General features: G+C 58.4%; 2 protein-coding genes across 4 annotated transcripts in view; one reads left to right on the top strand and one right to left on the bottom strand.

Moving 5' to 3' along the window:
• PITPNM3 (PITPNM family member 3) overlaps window positions 1–13,350 on the top strand; it is a 90,231-nt gene extending 76,881 nt beyond the window's left edge. For both annotated transcript variants that reach the window (XM_046675964.1, XM_046675963.1), the window contains 5 exons: window positions 197–345; window positions 633–782; window positions 3,787–3,970; window positions 7,525–7,653; window positions 9,155–13,350. In XM_046675964.1, coding sequence (XP_046531920.1) covers window positions 197–345; window positions 633–782; window positions 3,787–3,970; window positions 7,525–7,653; window positions 9,155–9,457 — 915 coding nt within the window. In that variant the 3' untranslated portion in view covers window positions 9,458–13,350. The remainder of the gene's footprint in view (window positions 1–196; window positions 346–632; window positions 783–3,786; window positions 3,971–7,524; window positions 7,654–9,154) is intronic.
• A 203-nt stretch (window positions 13,351–13,553) lies between these two features.
• PIMREG (PICALM interacting mitotic regulator) lies at window positions 13,554–18,710 on the bottom strand. Of its 2 annotated transcripts, XM_046676927.1 has the most exons (6): window positions 18,667–18,710; window positions 17,769–18,096; window positions 15,871–16,166; window positions 15,270–15,365; window positions 14,575–14,624; window positions 13,554–14,236 (listed from the first exon to the last, which is right to left on the bottom strand). In XM_046676927.1, the coding sequence occupies exons 2-5, from the start codon at window positions 18,060–18,062 to the stop codon at window positions 14,591–14,593; spliced, it is 720 nt and encodes a 239-aa protein (XP_046532883.1). In that variant the 5' UTR covers window positions 18,063–18,096; window positions 18,667–18,710; the 3' UTR covers window positions 13,554–14,236; window positions 14,575–14,590. The 2 variants fall into 2 exon arrangements, with proteins under 2 accessions (XP_046532883.1, XP_046532882.1); XM_046676926.1 differs by having other exon boundaries at window positions 13,554–14,624.
• Window positions 18,711–19,295: the final 585 nt, after the last annotated feature.

Genomic DNA, 19,295 nt, shown 5'->3' with positions numbered 1-19,295 from the left:
GAGGGATGATCTTGGTGCATCTGAGGAGTAATGAGAAGCCAGTGTGGCTGCAGTGGAGAGAGGGAGAGAGAGGGTGGTGGGAGCCAGGAAACAGCAGCAGGCAGGGCCCCAGCCCTTGTTCCCCAGCCCAGCCCCTAAGCCAAGCCTGCAGCCCCCCAGCCTTCAGTGAGTCCCCTGGCCCCCTGGCTGCCTGCAGGTGGACATCCTGGTGATGGCAGAGCCGGCCTCGGGCCGCTGGGTGCACCTGGACACTGAGATCACCAACAATAGCGGCCGGATCACATACAGCGTGCCGCGGCCCCGGCGCCTGGGGGTCGGGGTCTACCCCGTGAAGATGGTCGTCAGGTAAGACCCAGGGGACGGTCTCATGGCAGGTTCACATTTCTATGGCCCTTCCAGCCAGGCCTGTCCAGAAGAGGGAGTCCTCGGGCGCTCTCTTTTGGGCCCCATCCCTGTCTGTCTGGAGAGAGGAAAAAAGGACGAGGTCACCAGGTGTGACGTCATGGGATGCCGCCTGGATTTTCTCTGACCCTGCCCCAGACTGAGCTCTGCCCCTGGCCACTGGTGGACCTCGGGCCTCCGGCCGACGGCTGACCCTGAGTGCAGGGCTGACACAGGTGGGTCCCTTTCAGGGGCGACCAGAGCTTTGCCATGAGCTACCTCACGGTGCTGCCCCGGGGCATGGAGTGCGTGGTGTTCAGCATCGACGGGTCCTTCGCCGCCAGTGTGTCTATCATGGGAAGTGACCCCAAGGTCCGGCCGGGGGCAGTGGACGTTGTCCGGTGAGTGCTACCTCCCTGCAAGGGACATGTCTCACCGGGCAGAGCCCTGGGGCAGATGGGCGTGTTTTTTCTGATTTCCTCCAGGAAGTCCACTGGTCTCCAGGTCGGGAGCTGGGAAGTCCTGGCTTCCCCTCCAGCAATAATTTACTGAGGGTCCTTGAGAAAGCCCTGCTGCTTTCTAGACCTCAGACCCTCCCTCCCTGCTTTCCTTCCTCCATTTATTCTAACTGTCTGAGCGTTCTGATCCCAATGAGGATAGAATCTGTGTTCCGACTCCCCATCGCTGTGTAGCAAGTGGCTCCAATCTTAGCAGCTTAAGACAATACTTTATTACTCTGTCTTGTGGATCTGTGCATGGACTGGGCTCTGCTGGGAGGTTGTCACGTGGGCTCCCTCCAGCGATTGCAGCCAGTTGGTGGTCTGGGCTTGGGGTCATCTGAAGGCTCCGCTGGGCTGAATATTCAAGGGCTTCTGAACTCATGTATCTCGCTCCTCGGCTGGGCTCTCTCTTTCTCTCTCTCCACGTGGTGCTCCTTGTGAGCAGCCTGCGCTTCCTCACCACATGGCATCTCAGACTAGTCAGACTTTGTACGTGGCACCTGCTTCCCCCCAGGACAGCTGGCTTCCTCTGGGTCCTGGAGACCTCGATGGAAGCCATAGGCTTCTTATGACCCAGCCTTGGAGTCGCAGTGTCCATTCCTCTGTGTTCTGTTGGTTCTGAGCTAGTCACAGGATCAGCCCAGATTCAGGAGGAAGGGACCACAGAAGGGTGTGGACACTGGGACACGTGGCTCACTGGGGGCTGTCTTTCAAGACTTGCTAACACATAGTGCTCACTGAGAGATGGGAGCTATTACGGCTGATTGGAGAAAGCAGAGCAGGCTTCCTGGGAGAGGTGGCATTTGAGAGAGCCCTTGAAGGACGAATGTGTATATATTTTTATTTTACAAAAGCCATCCATGCCATTGTACAAACATTAGCAAATGCAGAAATGCAAAAAGAAGAAACTACAAAACTGATTTTGATAGGCCCAGGAGGACGCAGGGTGGCAAGGACAAGGACAAGCAGAGCATGGGTGGGGACCAGGTGGAACAAGTTCAGGGCACTTGGATTTTGGAGGCCAGATTAGGAGGTGTGGTTGGACACGCAGCCCCCCAGGGCTGTTGTATCACTACCAGGGGTGTGGATGGATTTTGCCAATAGAAAAGCAAAAGAGGTGCCACTTTAGTGCCTTCCTCCCTGCCTGGCTCCCTGCCTCCACCTGCCCTTTCCTGAGCCAGGCTCTATGCTGGGTCCTGATGCAGAGGGAGCTCCTGGTCGGAGGAAATCCACAGTCCAGTGGGGAAACAAGTCAGGGCTGTGAGAAACTGTGATCCAGGATTCCAAGTGATCAGAACCGATCCCGGGCCCTGGGAGTTCTGGGGGTTGGGGAGAGGGCTGCCCTGCCTCACCCCAGTAGCAGTGGTGGCTTTGGGGAGAGAACACCAGCTGGCTCAGGGGCTCCTCGGAGACTCCGGACCTCATGATGCCCCTGGCCCCATGGGAACAGGCTCAAGCCCATCTCAGGGGTCAACCTCCCCCTTGTAAGGTTGGGTCATTTATTCCCATTGGACACCTTCTCCAAACCCCTCCCGCCTTAGCATCCCCTCCCACAGCTGGGAAGGGGAGGCTGTGGTCCTTCCTCTCTGGGGGTCCACGCGGTGCTCTCACCTCCTTCACGTGGGCTCCTGGGGCCCCCGCAAAGCTCACCAAACTGTGCTAGTCACAGAAGCTGCTTTTTGTAATCACGGATCCCTGGGCCCCCCTGCAGAACTAACCAGAACCCCCAGGGTGACAGCGGAGACTGTACATTCTTACAAAACCTCCCCAAATCTCTCAGATCATCTTCCAGGTTTAGAAACCCCCAACCTATGGTAGCCAGTTGGTGGCTAGGGCCACAAAAGCCCCCAAATGGGTCTGGGTGCACCTGACATCTTGCAGCCAGGATTCCACGTGAAGTCAACCAAGAGCACTTTTCTGTTGTGCTGTAAGAAGGGAGAGGCTGATTCTGCTGGGGAAGCAGGGAGGGCTTCCTGGTGGAGAGGGCCTGGAAGGATGGAGGACAGGAACATAGGGAGATGGAGGCGTGAAGGCTGTCCAGGCGAAGCGTCTGCAGCAGAGGACCACAGGGCTCGTCCAGGGCAGCAAAGCAGCTCCGTGTGGCTGGGGAGATGCCAGGCTAAGGGCAGAACAGGGAGGGTCACTAGTGAAGAGAGGACTTGTGACCTCAGAGCACGGGGGAGCCAGGAATGGCCAAAGGAGTAGCGGGGTTAGATTTGTGATTTCCAGAAATCGCCATGGAAACAGTAGCAAGGATATAATAAAGTCACCATAGCACGCACACTGTGCCAGGCACGTTGGGGGTTAATTCGCTTCATCCTTAGGACAATGCTATATGGTTGTTGTTACTATTGTCCCCATTTTGCAGGTGGGGAAACTGAAGTCCTGGGGGGTTAAGTAGCCTGCCACATTTGCACAGGTTGGACTGGAGCAGGGGGACTGGAGGGAAAGAGGCTTCCCAGGTGAGAGGCGGGGCCCGAGCTAAGGAGAGGAGTGGGCGACAGTGAGAGGCTGGAGCAAAGATCCTGCTGGAAGAATGAAAGGCTCGCTCACTGATGGAGGAGCGAGGAGGAGACACAGGGAGAAGGGAGGAATTGAAGGCGGCTTGTCTCTGGCTCCAGAGTGACGATGGTGGCATCCTGGAGGAGGGGACGTGAGCAGAGGGGGCAACAGCGGGGATCAGTTTTGTTGTGGGCCTGCGGTGCCTGCGCATCATCCAGGAGAGATGTCCAGGCTCGTGGGCTCAACCGGGAGACGGCGTTTCCAGGTCCCCCTTGTTTCCGTAGTGCTCCTTGCAACAGCCCCTCTGGCTTCTCGGGGGGCAGCAGGTGGGGCAGGCCACCGGGCAGCGGGTGGCCTGCACGGGGCTGGGGCCGGGCTGGAGCCTGCAATGCCATCTCGCCAGGCACTGGCAGGACCTGGGCTACATGATCCTGTACATCACGGGGCGGCCGGACATGCAGAAGCAGCGGGTGGTGTCGTGGCTGTCCCAGCACAACTTCCCACAGGGCATGATCTTCTTCTCGGACGGGCTGGTGCACGACCCGCTGCGGCAGAAGGCAATCTTCCTCCGCAACCTCATGCAGGAGGTGAGTGCCCGGCCCGGGCTGGGGCTTCGGCCAGGGGCGGGCTGAGAGATGAGACCTCCTCGCTCCTCCTCCTCCTGCTCCTCCTCCACCTCCTCTATCAGCCTCAAGGGGCCTCATCCATTTACTCCGCATCCTCCCATTGTGCAAGCCGATGCCCACTTTGCAAAGCATGTTCCCTGGATCTCACTGGGTCCTTTGACAGCCCTGCAGGTGGGTATTGTTATCCTCTCTGCCAGATGGGGAAGGTCAGGCTCAGGGAAGCTCGGGGCTTGCCCAAGATCTCAGCATCAGACTTTCATCCTTCATCTCCTCACCCTGAAGCCTGAACTCTTGTCTCTGTGTCTGGTTGTTGATTCAGCAGTCCGCTAAGTGCCTCCTGCCCTTGCCCTGTCCTCGGTGTTGGGGCCACATAAACAGAACGTGGGACGTGCTCTCCGCAGCAGCTTTGACCTAGAGCTGTGTGTGGGTCTCACCCCGTGTCCCCGGGACCCGCAGCACCGTGCCCCTGGGAGCTCATTAGAAATGCAGATTCTCTGCCCCGCCCCCAGCCTACAGAATCAGAAACTCTGGGGACAGGGCCCAGCAATCTGTGTTTTAACAAACTCTCCAGAGGATGCTCATGCTTACACAATTTAGAGAACCACTGAGCTAGAACAGAGGTTGACAAACTACAGCCCACAGGCTAACCCCACAGCCTGTTTTTATGACCTGCGAGCTAAGGATGGTTTTTATACTTTTCAATCATTGGGGGGAAAATCAAAACAAGAATAATGTTTTAGGACATGAAAATTATATGAAACTCAAATTTCTGTGTCCATAAATAAAGTTTTATTGGAACACAGCTCTGCCGACTTGCTCACGTGTAGTCTGTGGCTGCTTTGGGGCTACACGGGAGCAGTCGAGTAGTTGTGGCAGAGTGCAAAGCCTAAAATATTTACTACCTGTTCTCTCACAACAAACGTCTGCCAATCCCTGATCTAGAGGAAGACAGACATGCAGATTGACAATGTACTGGTGGGTAGTAAGAAAAGTCCCTATTGGCAAGTAGTGGGGAAAGGAGTGGGGAGGCCGGGGAAGGCTTCTAGGAGGTGGTAACTTCTGAGCTGAGTCTTGAAGCATGAGTATAAGTTTGTCAGGTGGATGCAGAAACAACATATGCAAAAGCACTGAGGCAGGAAAGAGCCTGGGATGGTCTTAGAGCTGCAGGTGTCAGGATGGGGGTGTCAAGTGTCAGACCTGGTCAAGTGGGAGAGCTGAGGCCCCCAGGGGTCATCAAGGACCTGGGCTTGGCAGGCCTTGAAAACCTTGGAAACCAGCCCAAGACCATGAACTCTCTGCTGAGGGCAATGGGGAGCCATGGAGGAGCTTAAAGCAGGGAAGTGGCAGTGTCTAATTTGCGTTGTAGAAAGGTCCCTCTGGCGGTTGTGTGGAGAACATGGTGGCGGGAGAAATGAGAGGCAGGGGGCTAGTTAGGAGGCTGTTGCCCAAGCAAGAGACAGAAGACCAGAATCCAGGCAGTGGCCGAGGGATGGAGAGAAAGGCTCGCACAGGCAGGGGAATCAGGAGGTGGAATCGTCAGTTCTCAGTGATGGTTGGATGGAGCAGTGAGGAGCTCTCAGATGTCTGTCTTGGATGACCAGAAGGGACTGAGGTGCTACTGACCTGACCGTGGCCTCCATGGAGGCCGAGTCTGTGTCTGCTTTGTCACTGATGTATCTCCAGCATCTGGGACAATGATGGCACACAGTAGGCACTCAGTAAATGTTAGTAGAATGAACGAGTGAATGAAATGAGGGGGACACAGAGGAGGACCCGCTGGAGGAAGATGAGATCAGTTGTGGACACATCGAGGCTGGGGTGGCCATGGGACACCAGCCACGTCGGCCCCAGTGCACCTGGGCTGCAGGTGGAGACTGGGGGTGTCAGCGTGAAGCAGGTGTGTGAAGCCAGAAGATGGGAGTGAGAAGAGTCAGCGCTGGGCCCTCCAGAGCAGGAAGAGGAGGCAGCGGAGGGACCAGAGAGGACCAGAGCAGGAGGGGGCCAGGAGAGAGAAGCTTCCGGGTGTCAGGGAGGAGAGTCCCCTTCTTGTGAGGAGGTACAGTGAGGACCGTCCACTCGATGAAGACTGGACACTGATGGCCTCGCTGGGGAAGGGACTCCCCCACCCAAGGGGCAGAAGCAGGCGGGTGGGGAGCAGAGAGGGTGGTCTCGGCTCGGAGGGTCGTGGACTGAGGTTGCAGGAGTGAGCTGCTCCTTCCTCTCAGCCAAAGGCTGGCGAGGAGAGGGCAGTGGGCTGAGGAAGGCCTCTATTGGTTCAATATCCAAGGCAAAGTCACCTGCAGGATGGGGTGGCGGTTCAGGGAGGGAGGTAAAATCGGGAAAACTTTTTTGGTGGGAGCAGAAAGGTGACGTAGGGCCAGAGCTGTGTGGTTCTGTGTTTCTCCAGCAGCTCTCAGCAGCTGGCGTATAGAAAGGGAGAAGGTGGAGGGTGGAGAAATTCCAGGGCTGAGGCATGGCCAGGTGGGTGTGGGAGGAGCACGAGGAGGCCGGAGAATCCCAAGTGGTGGCTGGAGAGCACAGGCATGCCACAGGGAGCCCGGGTGAGATGATGAGGAGGTGAGGCAGGAGGGCATGTGCACAGAACACAGGTGTCGATGAGGCCAGAGGCAGCTGGTGTGGGAGCTGTAAGAGGCATGGAAGGGAAGGAGCGGGGTCAGCTTGGGGATGTGGACGTTCGGAGTTCAGAGGGGGCAGTTCCGGGTTCAGTCTGGGAGGCGATAGCCACTGACCTTAAAGAGGCCCAGAGGCTGAGGGGGTAGGTGTGTTATCCACGTGGGCAGGAAGTCATCCCAGTGATGGTGGGACTTAGCAGGAAGGAACACTGAGACCAGGGACCACAGAAGTCTCCAGTGAACTTGGGGGGAGGGTGAGTGGGAGAAGAGAAGATGGCACAGATGGGGGGCTCAGAGTGAGGAGCAGCTGGACGGTGAGCCCCTTGGAGGGGTGGGTGAGGGTCTGGAAGTGACCTGGCGCGAGGAGGAGCTTGGGCAACTCTCTGACCTGGGATGAGGCCTCTGGGGAGGACGTTGGACCAGTCAGCAACAGGCAGCAGCCACATGGCATGCCTCAGTCTGGCCTGGTATGGCTGGCCCAGGGTCAGGGGCCAGACAGAAGTGGCCTCCGGTCTTGGCCCTGTGATGTGTAAATTGGGAAGTCAAATTTCTGTGTCCATGAAGAAGCACATTGCCCCATTGTTCCATAACCTATGAATAGTGCCACTGGAGCGGGGTCAGCAGACGGTGTGGCCATGACTTTCCAAGGAGAGCCCTGTATCAGGCCTGGGGTCTGGGTGTGGGGTCGGGGTCAGGGCTGGGAGAGGAGGCCACTGCTGCAGCTGGTTCCTGACACAGGGCGGACCCATGACTTGGAGTCTAAGTGTGCAGATGAAGGGTGCCCAAGCAGGGGCTCCCGGGGTGGGGGGTGGTCCTAGGAAGACTTCCCAAGGGGGCCGACTGGACCTCCCCTCTCCCTCCATGAGCTGCCCTGTGTTTCAGTGCTTCATCAAAATCAGCGCGGCCTATGGCTCCACCAAGGACATCTCTGTCTACAGCGTGCTGGGCCTGCCACCCTCCCAGATCTTCATTGTGGGCCGGCCCACCAAGAAGTACCAAACCCAGTGCCAGGTGGGTAGAGGCCTGGCTGGGGGCTGAGGGGTGAGGGCCAGGGAAAGGGTTGGGGGAAGTAGATGGTTCATTCCTTCCTTCATTCAGTCATTTATTTGTTCATTCCATCATTTGCTCATTCATTCATTCAACAAACACTCCCAGGCACCTGCCTTGGACTAGGCCCTGTGTTGGGTGCAGGGGAGATCCCTGGTGGAATTGGATGTCATGTCATCCAGTGTAGTGAGGGAGATGGAAATATTGGCAGACAATGACAGTGCAGTATGGCAAGAGCTGTAGTGCATGATGGGGAGCACAGAGAATTGTGGGGCCCCAGAGAGATGCGGCTGAGCTGGACTCAGGGGCAAGGTTGGTTTTCAGGAGTTTGAAGGAATTGGCCAGAAAGGGCCTGAGGTTGGAGGAGCATTTGTGACAGAAGCAGAAGCAAAAGCAAAGGTCATATGACAGAGCACATGCCTATTATGCCTATTCTGGGACATGCAGGTGACCCAGGCTGGCTGAGTGTGATGTGGGAGGAAGGGATGGGGTGGCTGGAGTGGCCCGTGTGCCTTGCCAGGTTGGGACTCCGTCCCCTAAGTCTTGGGGGTGAGTTTGTAATTCAGAGCCATCCCCCAGGCTGCAGGTGGAAGGCGGATTAGAGGAAGGGGCGGGGGATGGAGAGAAGGCGAAGGGTCTTAGAGGCATTTCCCAGGCAGGATGGGTGGGATTTGAGAATGAACAGATCAGAGGTGCGGGATGAAGGCAAGCCAAGCCTGGCACCCCAGTTCCTAGCTTGGGTGACCGGGTGGGGGGGGTGCCATTATTGGGACTGAGAAGCAGGCTGGAGAAGGAGCAGACTGAAAGGAAGGTGATGACCTCCTTTTGGGGCATGTTGAGTATAAGGTGTCTGACAGTGACCAGCAGGGGTGGTCAGTGACCAGAGTGACCAGAGGGTCAGAAGATGGTGGGAGCTCAGAGTTAGTTTGAGAAGTGAGGGCTTCTCAAATTAACATGCACACGGGTCACCTGGAGATCTTGTTGAAATGCAGATTCTGATTCCACTGGCCTGGGGTGGGGCCTGAGATTCTGCCCATCAAGGGTCCAAATGCTGCTGACCCTGGTCCATGGACCACACTTTGAGTAGCAAGGTTCTGAGGACACCGTGGGGGAGGGACTGGCAAGAAGGGAAGCTGCGAGGGCCAGACAATCACGGAGTGACATTGCAAGAAGCTGGATGGTGGAAGAGACTTACATTTTGGGATTTCAGTGAGAGTGACCAGGATGGGAGCTTCACCCCATCAAGAATCTGGAGAACTTGGCCTATCCCACGGGTACAGATAGAAGCGCTCTGTTGTCCAAAGCTGGGTAGGGAGGCTTTCACGGTAATGAGCTCCCCACTTCTGGGAGGTTCCACAGAAAACTGAAGACCCCATGGCAGCGTGTTCCAGGAAAAGGGCCATGTTCGGGCGGCAGGACCAGGGCCTACCCAGCCCGGCTGGCCTGACGCCTGTCTCCTCCGCAGTTCCTGAGCGAGGGCTACGCCGCGCACCTGGCCGCGCTGGAGGCCAGCCACCGCTCGCGCCCGAAGAAGAACAACTCGCGCATGATCCTGCGCAAGGGCAGCTTCGGCCTGCACGCGCAGCCCGAGTTCCTGCGCAAGCGCAACCACCTGCGCAGGACCATGTCGGTGCAGCAGCCCGACCCGCCCGCCAACCCCAAGCCCGAGCGGGCGCAGAGCCAGCCCGAGTCCGACAAGGACCACGAGCGGCCCCTGCCCGCGCTCAGCTGGGCGCGTGGGCCCCCCAAGTTCGAGTCGGTGCCCTGAGGGCCGGGCTGTGCGCAGAGCAGGGGGACCCTGCCAGGCCGCCTGCGGGGACCGGAGGGGCTGCCTTCTCCCCGACACAGGCCTTTTCCTGCTTTTTCCCTCCCGTGTCTGTCCAGCAGTGTCCGACCAGAGTGGGGAGGGACCCTGCCCAGCCCTGAGGGGTTCCCTGGGCTGCGAGGGGGTGAGGTCCGGGGGTCTCCGCGCAGCTGCTGCTGCCTCCCCCAAGCTTGAGATGGCAAGCCCGAGTCAGGGCTGATGTTTGTGTGGTCCCGGGGGCAGGCCTGCCCGGAGCTGGAGGGTTTGACGAAGTCTCCCGTCTTTCTGAGTTCCTGAGGCTTTGGTAGCGATGCTAGGCGGGCCCTAAAGGGAGAAGCCCCCAGACTAGGGATCAACAGCCCTGGCAGGTACAGCTTCATGGCTGTATGGTGGAGGGGTGAGTGGCATTTGTGCCTGCTCTTCCTGTGACATCCGGGGTCACCGTCTTGGGCCTGGCTCTACTATGGCAAGGTGGCCACTTTCTGGGAGTGAGATGTCCCCAGGGCTCATCCTGTGTTCGCTGTGTCAGTCCGTGGCCCTTGGGGGGTGGGATCTGGTGCTGATGGTCTGTCCTCCTGCCGCTGTCCATTATTCCCCCTCCTTGTCCTCAGTGTCCTCACCATTCTCCTACGGCCCTTGAGGACAGACAGGTGTTCCTCTTCCCAGAGTCCTGCTGGGTGCCCTCCCCTGTGAGGCTGCAGCCTTGAGCTCTGGCCTAGCTGGGCTGGCTGTGAGCTCTTGAGCTGGTTGCTTGCCCTCTCTGGGCCCTGCCTTCCTTATGTGATTGGAGGGGGTCTACCCAGCTAAGATCCGTGTGAGTTTTTGACTCTTAGGCTGTCCTGCGCTTCTGCGCCTGGAGGCTTTTCAGGCCTAAGAGCCCCTCGGAGTGTCCAGTGATCTGTCCCTTCCGCACTGTCTGGGAGGGGCTCTGAGTGGGCCGGATGGAGCAGCTCCCGCTCCACTCCTTCAAAGGAAGCCCCTCTGTGTGTGGGGGAGGTGGGCTATGAAGGGACCCCTGCTCCATGGAGAGGGGCGCTTTGCACTGATGTGTAACCCTGGCGTCCTAGGGACAGAGACATCCCCAGAGAGGGACAGGTCTGGCTCCCCCTCCCCAGCTCTGCACAGACCGATTTCTCCCTTATGGCTCCTGGAAGGCATAGAGCTGAGATCCCAGGGTTCTGGGATTCACGTAATTTTGGCTCAAACTGTTGCATTCTCTTCCCTTCCTCCTGCCACTCAGCTTCGTTTGTGCCCATGACCTCCCCCGGGTCGTCCCGAGGTTGGCAGGGCTTGGCTCCCCTGGGGCCCCTCAAAGCCTGCTCAGGCCCTCCTGCTGCTGAGCCCGTGGCCTGGGCATTGGTCTCCAGAACTCCCCCCTGCTCCCTGGCCACGTGGGCCCGCCTCTGAGTCCGCGCGGGCTGTCACCGAGGCTGGTTGTAGCTCTTTCAGCCAGCGCTCTGTGTCAGGGGCCGGGCTGCCCCAGGGCCCAGACGTCTGTAAACAGCAGGCAACTGTGTCAGCTCAGTGTCGCTTCTGCTCAATGTCTACCTCTTGCAGCTCCCACGTGGCCAACATCCCCCCGGACGGTGGCTGCTGATGGGGGCGGCTGGCATCGCTGCTGCGAATCGCCTGGCAAACTGGGCACCCTGCTGAGGCCCAAGGGGTCCGACTCCCAGCCCCCACCCCGGCTCTCTCTCAGAAAAGTGTCTTCTCCAGTCTGCCAGCTCCTGCCACGTCTGCCCGACCTGTCTGCCAGCCCTCTGCCCCCTTTTGGCACTGCGTCGGCACCCAATCCCGGAGCTGCTGGCAAGGCTGTTGGGGTGGGGCCATCACCCTCAGCTTCCCCTCTAGTCCTGCCTCCTGGAGGCTCACACGGGCCCATCCTCCTTTAACACTTCATCCTTCCTGGCTCTCCATAAGGCACCAGCTCGTATGGCACAGCCACCTCATCCTCCCCATCCTTTCCAAAATAGACCCTGAGTTAAACTCGGGCAGGCTTAGTCTGAGTCCTGGAAACTCCACTATCTCCTTTTTCTGGAGGCCACTGATGCGTCACTTGCAGCTGATGAAGTAATCAGTGCGGGGCTCTTCCCCCCCAGTTAGACTCGCTGGGCCCTTTCTGAGAACTCCAGGCTGGGAGCAGGAGAGAGAGAGTGGGGCCCTAGGGAATCTGGAGTCCGAGCAAGCAGGGTTCTGTGGTTCTGGGGGTCGGAGCGGGGACGCAGGACCCAGCAGGAGGCCACCACTCCTTCCTTCCAGAGCCCAGGATTGGGGCTCTGGTGACTCACACCTGAGATGCTGATGGTGTACAGTGAGAGGCTGTGAACACGACTCCCTAGGGGCTTTAGCTGGTGTGTGTGACGGTGTGTGTGCGTGTGCGGTTCTGTATAGTGACCCACTCAGACAACGTCCGTTCAGTGCAGCTTTCACGGCACCTGTGACCAACGTGCACTTTCCCAGTGGTGTGTTCTGTGCTGTCCGTCCAGTTCAGTTGGAGAAAAACAAAGAACCCAGTCGTGTTGTTCTCCGGACGGGGAGCCGCTGCCTCTCTCCGAGTAGTTCTGTGACCCCCAGTCCGGCTGTTTTCTAGAGAATCCTTCTAGCTCCCGGTGTGCCTGCTCCCCAGGAGCTGGGAAACGGGTCTTCCCGCCTGACCAAAGCTCCTTGTTCTCGCCTGGCATGTTCGTCCTGCCGACCAGGCGGCTGTCCTGCCCGGCTCCCTGCCGGCCGCCTTCCTCTGCGTTCACCCTGCTGGGGGTCGGGTGCATCCTGAGCCTGCTCTGCTGGCATCCTGGGTTTCCCTGAAGCTCTCCACTCCTCCCTGGGGCTCCGCAGAGTTTGAAGAAGAGTAGCCTCTTCGTGCGTTTGGGCGAGCGGCCCTCCTGTCTGTGTGCTGGGCCACAGAAAACACATGTGTTTGCCCCCCAATATCCCAGAGATTCCTGGGGGGTGGGCCCTCTGAAAGAAGGGAGGCTGGATCTCTTGGTTTTTAAACCCTACTGTTACCCGTTTGGAGTCCATACCCGCACCCTGGAAGTGTCCAGCAGACAAACGTGGTGCCATTTTTAGATGAAAGCCGGACACTGAGGCCGGTGGAAATGGGGCCAGAGGTGGCACTGGTTTTGCCTGGACACTCTCTCACCCAGCCTGGGTGTGACCCCGCCTGGGAGGGGCACCCTGACTTCCAGGAGCCTTGCAGCTGACCCCGCCTTAAACAGTCAACTTTCCCGCCAAACCCCGGGGGTTTGGGTGCCAAGTGCTCTGGAAACCTAGTCTTTTTGGCTCAGCCAAAAGAAACATCCGCTCCCTCCTTACTCTCCTTCTGGGCCTGGGGGGACTTACTTAAAAATCATAGTTAGGTTAAGTCCAAACTGCAAGGCCTGGCCCGGGTCAGGCTCTCCTTGTTGAGAGGCCACCAGGGCGGTTGGGAGGAAAATCAGAGTTTGACCCCACCCTTATTGGGACAAGGAGAGGCAGGTGATGCCAAGGAGGGGCAGGACAGGAGGGCGGCTCGCTCACGGGGACCCCCACCCTTGGACCCCGCTGTCCTTTTCTATTCGTTTACTCCGTGGTGGCAGCCTGTCTGATCTTGTCCGTGGTCTGACTGTTCCTAAGTGTGTAACTCTCAGTATTGTCTGTGGTGGGTGGTTCTGTGGTGAAAAAGGTTTATTATATTCCTCATGGCTGCCTTGTACAAAATCCGTTAGAAAAGAAAATGTAAAATATCAGATTTCTAACAAGACAAAAACAGCATTACGGAGTTAAAAGATTTTTACAACTGGTCTTGATTTTGACGTGAGCTGGTTTTTAACTCTCAAACGTTGTCACTTAAATAAAAACCTTATTTGCCTTTAAAATGGGCTTCGCGCTGAGCTGAGCCGAGCTGGCTTTCCCGTTGTTCGTGTTCTCCCTGCGTGGGGGGCAGGCTGGCTCGGAGCAGGAGTCGGGGGTGGGGGGCAGGGTGAGGTGAGGGAGCAAAGCTGGGCCCCAAACCACAGACCTATTGCCCAGAGTGGTGTGGGGACACAGAAGAGACGTCAAATATGGAAAGAGAGTCTTTATTTATGAAAAAGCAACATTATCTAGGAAAGTCTCATACTGGTTTCTTTCTAATAAAATGATAAAGCAGATTTCTTAAATAATTTACAAAGGGCAGAAATTGCTAGTGAATGTGCTACCCCCATCCCTACACACCCACCGTGCCCCGTGCTGAGAGCATGAACAGGTCCCGGGCGGCCAGGGTCTCAGGGCCTGGGAGGCTCTCCTATCCCTTCTCCCGGGGCTCCGATGGGGGAGCAGGGCGGAGCTGGGTTCCTGAGGGCCTTGGCACAGGTGACACAGGATGACCGATAATTCTCTGCAGACCCCGCTCCTGGAGACCCAGCTTGGAGATTTCAAATATCTTCTGCTGCCTGCGCCTCACGTTGCAAACGAGGCAACCGTGAGGCTCAAGTGTGGGATGAGTTCCTAAGCCCAAAAGGGGAGTAGCCTGAACAATCCCCGCCCCTCTCCGAGGTCTCCCCAAGTCACTCTTGGACGGTGGCAGGATGTCATGGTGGACCTAGATGTGACCGGAACAGGAGAGCAGAGGCCCCAGAGCAACCTCCATCTGGGCCCATGTCAGTCAAGTCCTTGTTAGTGTGACCCAGGGGCGCTGCCGTCTCCAGGGGGTTTCCTCCAGGAAGTCATGGGGAGGCACAGATCCTGGGGCTGAGGGTATGGTGGCCAGATATGGCTTGTGTCCTGCAAGACAGAGCTCCCTTCATGCCCCCCAAGGCAGGGGAGGTGGGAACACCTAGCCTGCCTTCTCCGCAAATGAGGAGTCCAAAGGTGGTCTAGCGGCTTGGGGCCCCGGAATGCTCAGTTAGTGATGAGGTCAGTGGGTCAGCAGTCTGACTCCAAGCAGGTAGGAAGACTTGCACACTTCCTACTCTGCTGGGCCCATCAGCTCTGTGGGTTTTTCCAGAAAAGACTTGGTTCTTTAACGTGCCTCGCAATATGCGTACGTGCTCATGCATGAGGAGGAGGAGAAATAGGAGGAGGAAGATGAATTGAGAAAGATGCTTGGGAGAGGGTGTTACCTGAAGGGCACTGTCCTCAGTCACGAATGAGAGAAATGGTCATGTCGCCACTAGAGATGGGAAAGTGGGAGGGGCAGATGCCATTGTGTTCTGCAGGCTCTGAGGGGCCCCCCCAGCCTGGACTAGATGAGACCTGACCTGGCAACATGGTGGGAAGGAACGTGGCCCCCCTGACATACAGTCAGAGCTGGCAGGGCCCCACCTGAAAGCTCATCACGGCCATGTACAAATAGGGAAACAGCCCCAAGTTAGCGCAGCTCCTGACCCGGGCCCTGCCCGCACGATGGCGTCCTGAGCAGGCAGACCAGGAACTCCCAGTGGCCATGGAACTTTTCCCAATTCCATGGGTGGTCAGGGCACAGAGGAGCCATGGGGGGCCTTGGGGGCCGGGCAGGTCTTTCAGGAACCAGGTCCCTGGCCACATGGGAGGTTCCAGGTGATGGAGAAATGTGGGATCCCAAGGCCCAGGGGGCCACGCACGCCCAGGGTACATCCTTAATCACCACCCTATCTAGGTTTTTCATCTCTTCTCATGTTGCAGACCAGGATACCGAGGCTCAGAGAGGGGGAGGGGCTGGCCAAGGTCACATAGAGCCAAGGTCATAGAGCCAGAACCAGAGGTCTGCCTATAAACATGGCATGGCTCGGGGGGCCCTCCTGGCCATTTCACCTTGAAGCATGGGATGCCAACTCACCTCTCTTCAGCGACAATGGCCTCATCCAGCTCTTGGGACAATTTCTGGAGGTGCTGAATTCCTGTCCCCACAGGCTCTAGATCACTGTCAGACTCACTGAACCAGAGGAAAAGCCACATGTACCAGTGACTGGTTGGAAACCTGTGGTGGGAGCCCCTCCCAACCCAGCACTGGGTCCTGGAGATGACCAGTGGGGGCTGGGAACGCCTCACCCCAGACCCTCACTCCAGGAAGTGACGTCAGAGCGCCTTGGAGCATCTGGCAGAGAACAGATGGATCAAGGCCTGTGAGGCCAAGGTCAAGGGCAGGTGGTCTTGTAGACAGGTGTGCTCTGCCGTTCCCTGCTTGGAAACTGAGCCTCAGCCTCCAGATGCCTTCAAAACTGGCTTTTGGGCTCACCAGGTGGTTTGGGTGAGTGTGATACTGTGACAGATTAGCTCCCTGAAGGACTTCCCCAGGACCCTTCCAGGGAGGGGCAGAGCTGGGCCAGAACACACATGTGACTCAGCTCAGGGTGCCCCTGGCTCCAGGTGGCCCCAGGAGGGGCTCAGATGCCCCTGGGGCCCAGTTGGTATTTTTGGGCAAACTCTGTTCCTCTTACCTGGGGGAGCAGAGGGGCTCTGTCGAGGAGTAGGGGCTTCGGAAGGCAGCCTCCCTCCGGGACCGCCGCAGTGGGGGGCCCCATGGGCCTCTCTGGGCTGAGAGGCTGAGCTGCTCCCTCTCGCAGGGGTCCAGGGTTGCATGGGCAGGGGCGGCTGCAGACAGCCGGGTGCTCCTCTGGCTCAGGCTGCGAGCTGGGGGGCTGCTGCCCTTCTGGGCCCCTCTCTTCCTCCTCCTGGCTTTCACCTGGGTTTCCACCAGCCACTTGGTGCCACTCTGGCAGGACTCCTGGATTCTCTGTACAGGGACACGGAAAGGTGAGCACAGACAAGCCACAGGGGAGCTCCCCCAAGTCTCCAGGCCGTCTCTCCACCCACCATCCTACAGATACAGGCAGCTTTCCGTCTCAAGGCTGAGGGATGTGGATGAGTCCGTGTGATAGGGCCATGGGCCTGTGCATGGACCTGGGCGTGAGTGCCGTGGTCACAGCAGAGCCACTCTGGCTCACAGCGCCTGCGTTTGTCTAAGTCCAAACCCTCTTTTGGAACATAGATTGACCCACAGACTCAAAAGCAAGGCCCAGAAGACCAGGCCAACCCCCCAGGACACCATGAGATAGTTGGTCTCCACTCTGGTCTCACTCGCTTTAGTCCATCCTCCACATTCGTATGCAGAGACCCTTCTCGAAGGTAGTTCTGATCATGACACTCAACTGCTCAAAACCCTTCTATGGCTCCTCATTGCCCACAGGATCAAGCCCTAACTCTTGGGCCTTTCGCACCAGCTGGGGGACGGCTGTGAAGGCTCTTCCTCAGCTAGACTGTCTTTGCCTCAGCAAACCGGAGTGCAGAGCTTAGCGCAGCCCCGAGTCACCTCTGGTGAGTGGGCAGGCTGCTCGGAGCCCCGGGGGATTAAAACGATCACTGGGCCCTTCCAGACAAGGACTAACGTTTGGCTCAGAGAACTTTCTGCAAAGGGTCTAGCAACAGCTTCCCTCTCCCACATCTTCAGCTTCTCCATCAGACACCAAGGAGACTCCCCCGGCCCCCCAGTTCTCTCCATGGAGGTCCATTCTCTCTCCTGGCCTCGGTCATTTCTAGGGGACCCCTCTCCACATCTCCAGCTCCAGGTTCGAAGATGCATCCACAGGCACCTCACACCCAACATGTGTGACATCTTCCTGCCCACACATCTCATCTGATACCAAATCCTCTCACATCTACCTTCTGAGTAGCTCTTAAAGTTGCTCAGTCCTCTGCAAGGCCAGGCCGCCGGCCCCCTTAGGGGGAATCTGCTTCTGACCCCTTTTCCATCGAGTAGCTAAAGAACAAGTTCTAACATGCTAATCGGACTCAATTCCCACCCTGTTGAAAATTCTCCCCACTGGCCCCCAGGGCTCCCAGGCACTCTTGGGAGACTAACACCTTGAGCACACCAGCCTCTCTTCTGCCCCATCTCACTGTCTGTTCTCTGGCCACGCCCAGACTAAGCTCCTGCCAGTCCTCCCTCCGTTCTGGGTCTGGGCTCACACTGTTGCGCCTGCCTTAGACTCCTCATGCTCCCCCTTTCCTGGGTGAATTCCATGGAGTCACCTCCTCTGGGAAGCCTTCACCCTCTGAGCTTGTTTTGGGGGCCCCCCACCATCAGCTGCTTCCTTGCAATTTCCTATCACAATACAGCTCTTATCACCTTGCACCGTGAGGATCTTTTCTTCCATGACACTGTTTTCATTCACTCCTTCAACTATTTGTTGAGTGCCAGAACTATTTGGGGTGCTGGGTTACATCAATAGGAAGCGTCAAAGTCCCCGTCCTCATGGAGTCTATATTCTTGGGGGTTCCTTGAGGGCAGCAGCCGTTGGCACCTCCATAAATGGATGGTTAGCACTGTCAGCATTACCTGGGACATGGCACCCAAGGCGTTCTTAGCTGAGCGAGCCGCACCCTGGAGACCCTGCTGCCCTGGCTCTGGGGTTTCCAGGCGTTTCCAGGAGGGGCCAGGCCCCAGGTTGAGGCTGACTGCTCTCAGGGGCAGCCTCCTTTGGAACTGTCTGCACAGGGAGCCCAGAGCCCGGCTGGAGGTCTCCGGATGGCCGACTGCAGGCTGCAGCACCGCACTCTCCTCCAGCTGCTCCTGGTCCTGGAGAGATCTTCGGCGCACGGAGACCCCCACGCCCGGCCACCGAGAGGCCATCTGCTTGGCCAAGAGTCTGTTCTGTCCGCTAGACCTTGAGAAGGGGGAGGAAAGGCAGGTCAGCAAGGCATCCCCCACTCCCAGGCTCCACAGAGTGCCTGGGTACAGTGGAAGAGATGGGATGGAGGCCCATGGGGTGGGGTGGATGGCTCAGGCTGGGGGTGTGGACACTTGGCAGCTCTGGCAGTCAGAAGCAGGATGCTTCCTGGAAGGGGGCCCGCGAGGTCCAGCAGAGGGCAGAGGCCCTACAAGGCCGGTCAGCATTTCCTGCCGTCCCTTGCCGCAAGCGTCTAACACAGCCGGCTTTTCATCCCAACCTCTTTTCCGCTTTTTGCCTCAGGGAGGGAGGCAGAGTCAGGGCCGGCCCTCCCGAGCCTCAGCACTTGGCCAGGGCACCATCAGCGGCTCTTTCACAAACACCCTGACCCAACGCGCTCCCGCCCGGACCCCGCGGCTGACCAGACACCCCAATTTCCACCTTGCGATACCCACACGCCCACATGCCGTGCCCATCCTAACTAGAGTGCCATTCTCCCATCGCCCCTCATTCCCCCCCACCCCGTGGTCCCTTCAGAACAGAAGCCCCACTACGACCCGCACTCACCTAACAGCCCCCAACGTCGACCAGACGCCGAGCACAGCTGCTCCTCGCCCACCCTGGCCGATTTGAAACTCCGCGCGGATCCGCCCCTGGCCCTGTCCTCACAGCTGATTGGCTCCGTCCCCGCCTCGCTGCCGCGCCCGGGATCCGATTGGCCCCCTGGTCTCGCGGCTGTGAATCCTGTCCGCGGATTGGCCCAGCCGTCCCCATTCATCTCTCAGGACCCCGCCGAGCCCGGCGCGGAGAGATGCTTCTCCGTTGTAACTGCGGGTCCCGCCCGCGCCCCTCGCCGGCCCAGCCCCCGCGCCCCCTCCTGGACGCTCGGCCCCAGGCCACCGGGGCGCCTTGTCGGACTGCAAAGGGTTCACACAGGTCGGACAGGGCCCAGCGGAGACGCGGTCCTGGGCTCCTGGGGACCCTCGCATCCTGTCTGGAGGTCTCAGTGGATCTGTTAGAAAGAGCCGGGGGGCTGGGAGCTCGGAGCCCTGGGTTCCCGTGGAGGTTTTGTTTCAAACTTCCAGCCTGACCCTCTGCCTTCCTGAGACAAGGCACTGCCCTCCTGTGTTCCCCAAACACCACCCACACTCTGCAACGAGAAAACCCACCCTAGAAGAAGGAACAGACCCCCCCCC

This window comes from Equus quagga, chromosome 11 (assembly GCF_021613505.1).
Source record: "Equus quagga isolate Etosha38 chromosome 11, UCLA_HA_Equagga_1.0, whole genome shotgun sequence".
In the NCBI taxonomy this organism is placed as follows: Eukaryota; Metazoa; Chordata; class Mammalia; order Perissodactyla; family Equidae; genus Equus; species Equus quagga.
This window is presented reverse-complemented; position numbering and strand designations above follow the sequence as displayed.

Excerpts from the sequence above, each read along its gene's own strand:
- PIMREG (XM_046676926.1), bottom strand. The coding sequence starts at position 18,062 with ATGGCCTCTCGGTGGCCGGGCGTGGGGGTCTCCGTGCGCCGAAGATCT. Across the intron at positions 16,167-17,768 it reads CCTTGGGTGCCATGTCCCAG|AGAATCCAGGAGTCCTGCCA; the intron begins GTAATGCTGACA and ends GTCCCTGTACAG. Across the intron at positions 14,625-15,269 it reads GCCATTGTCGCTGAAGAGAG|TGGCGACATGACCATTTCTC; the intron begins GTGAGTTGGCAT and ends TCCCATCTCTAG.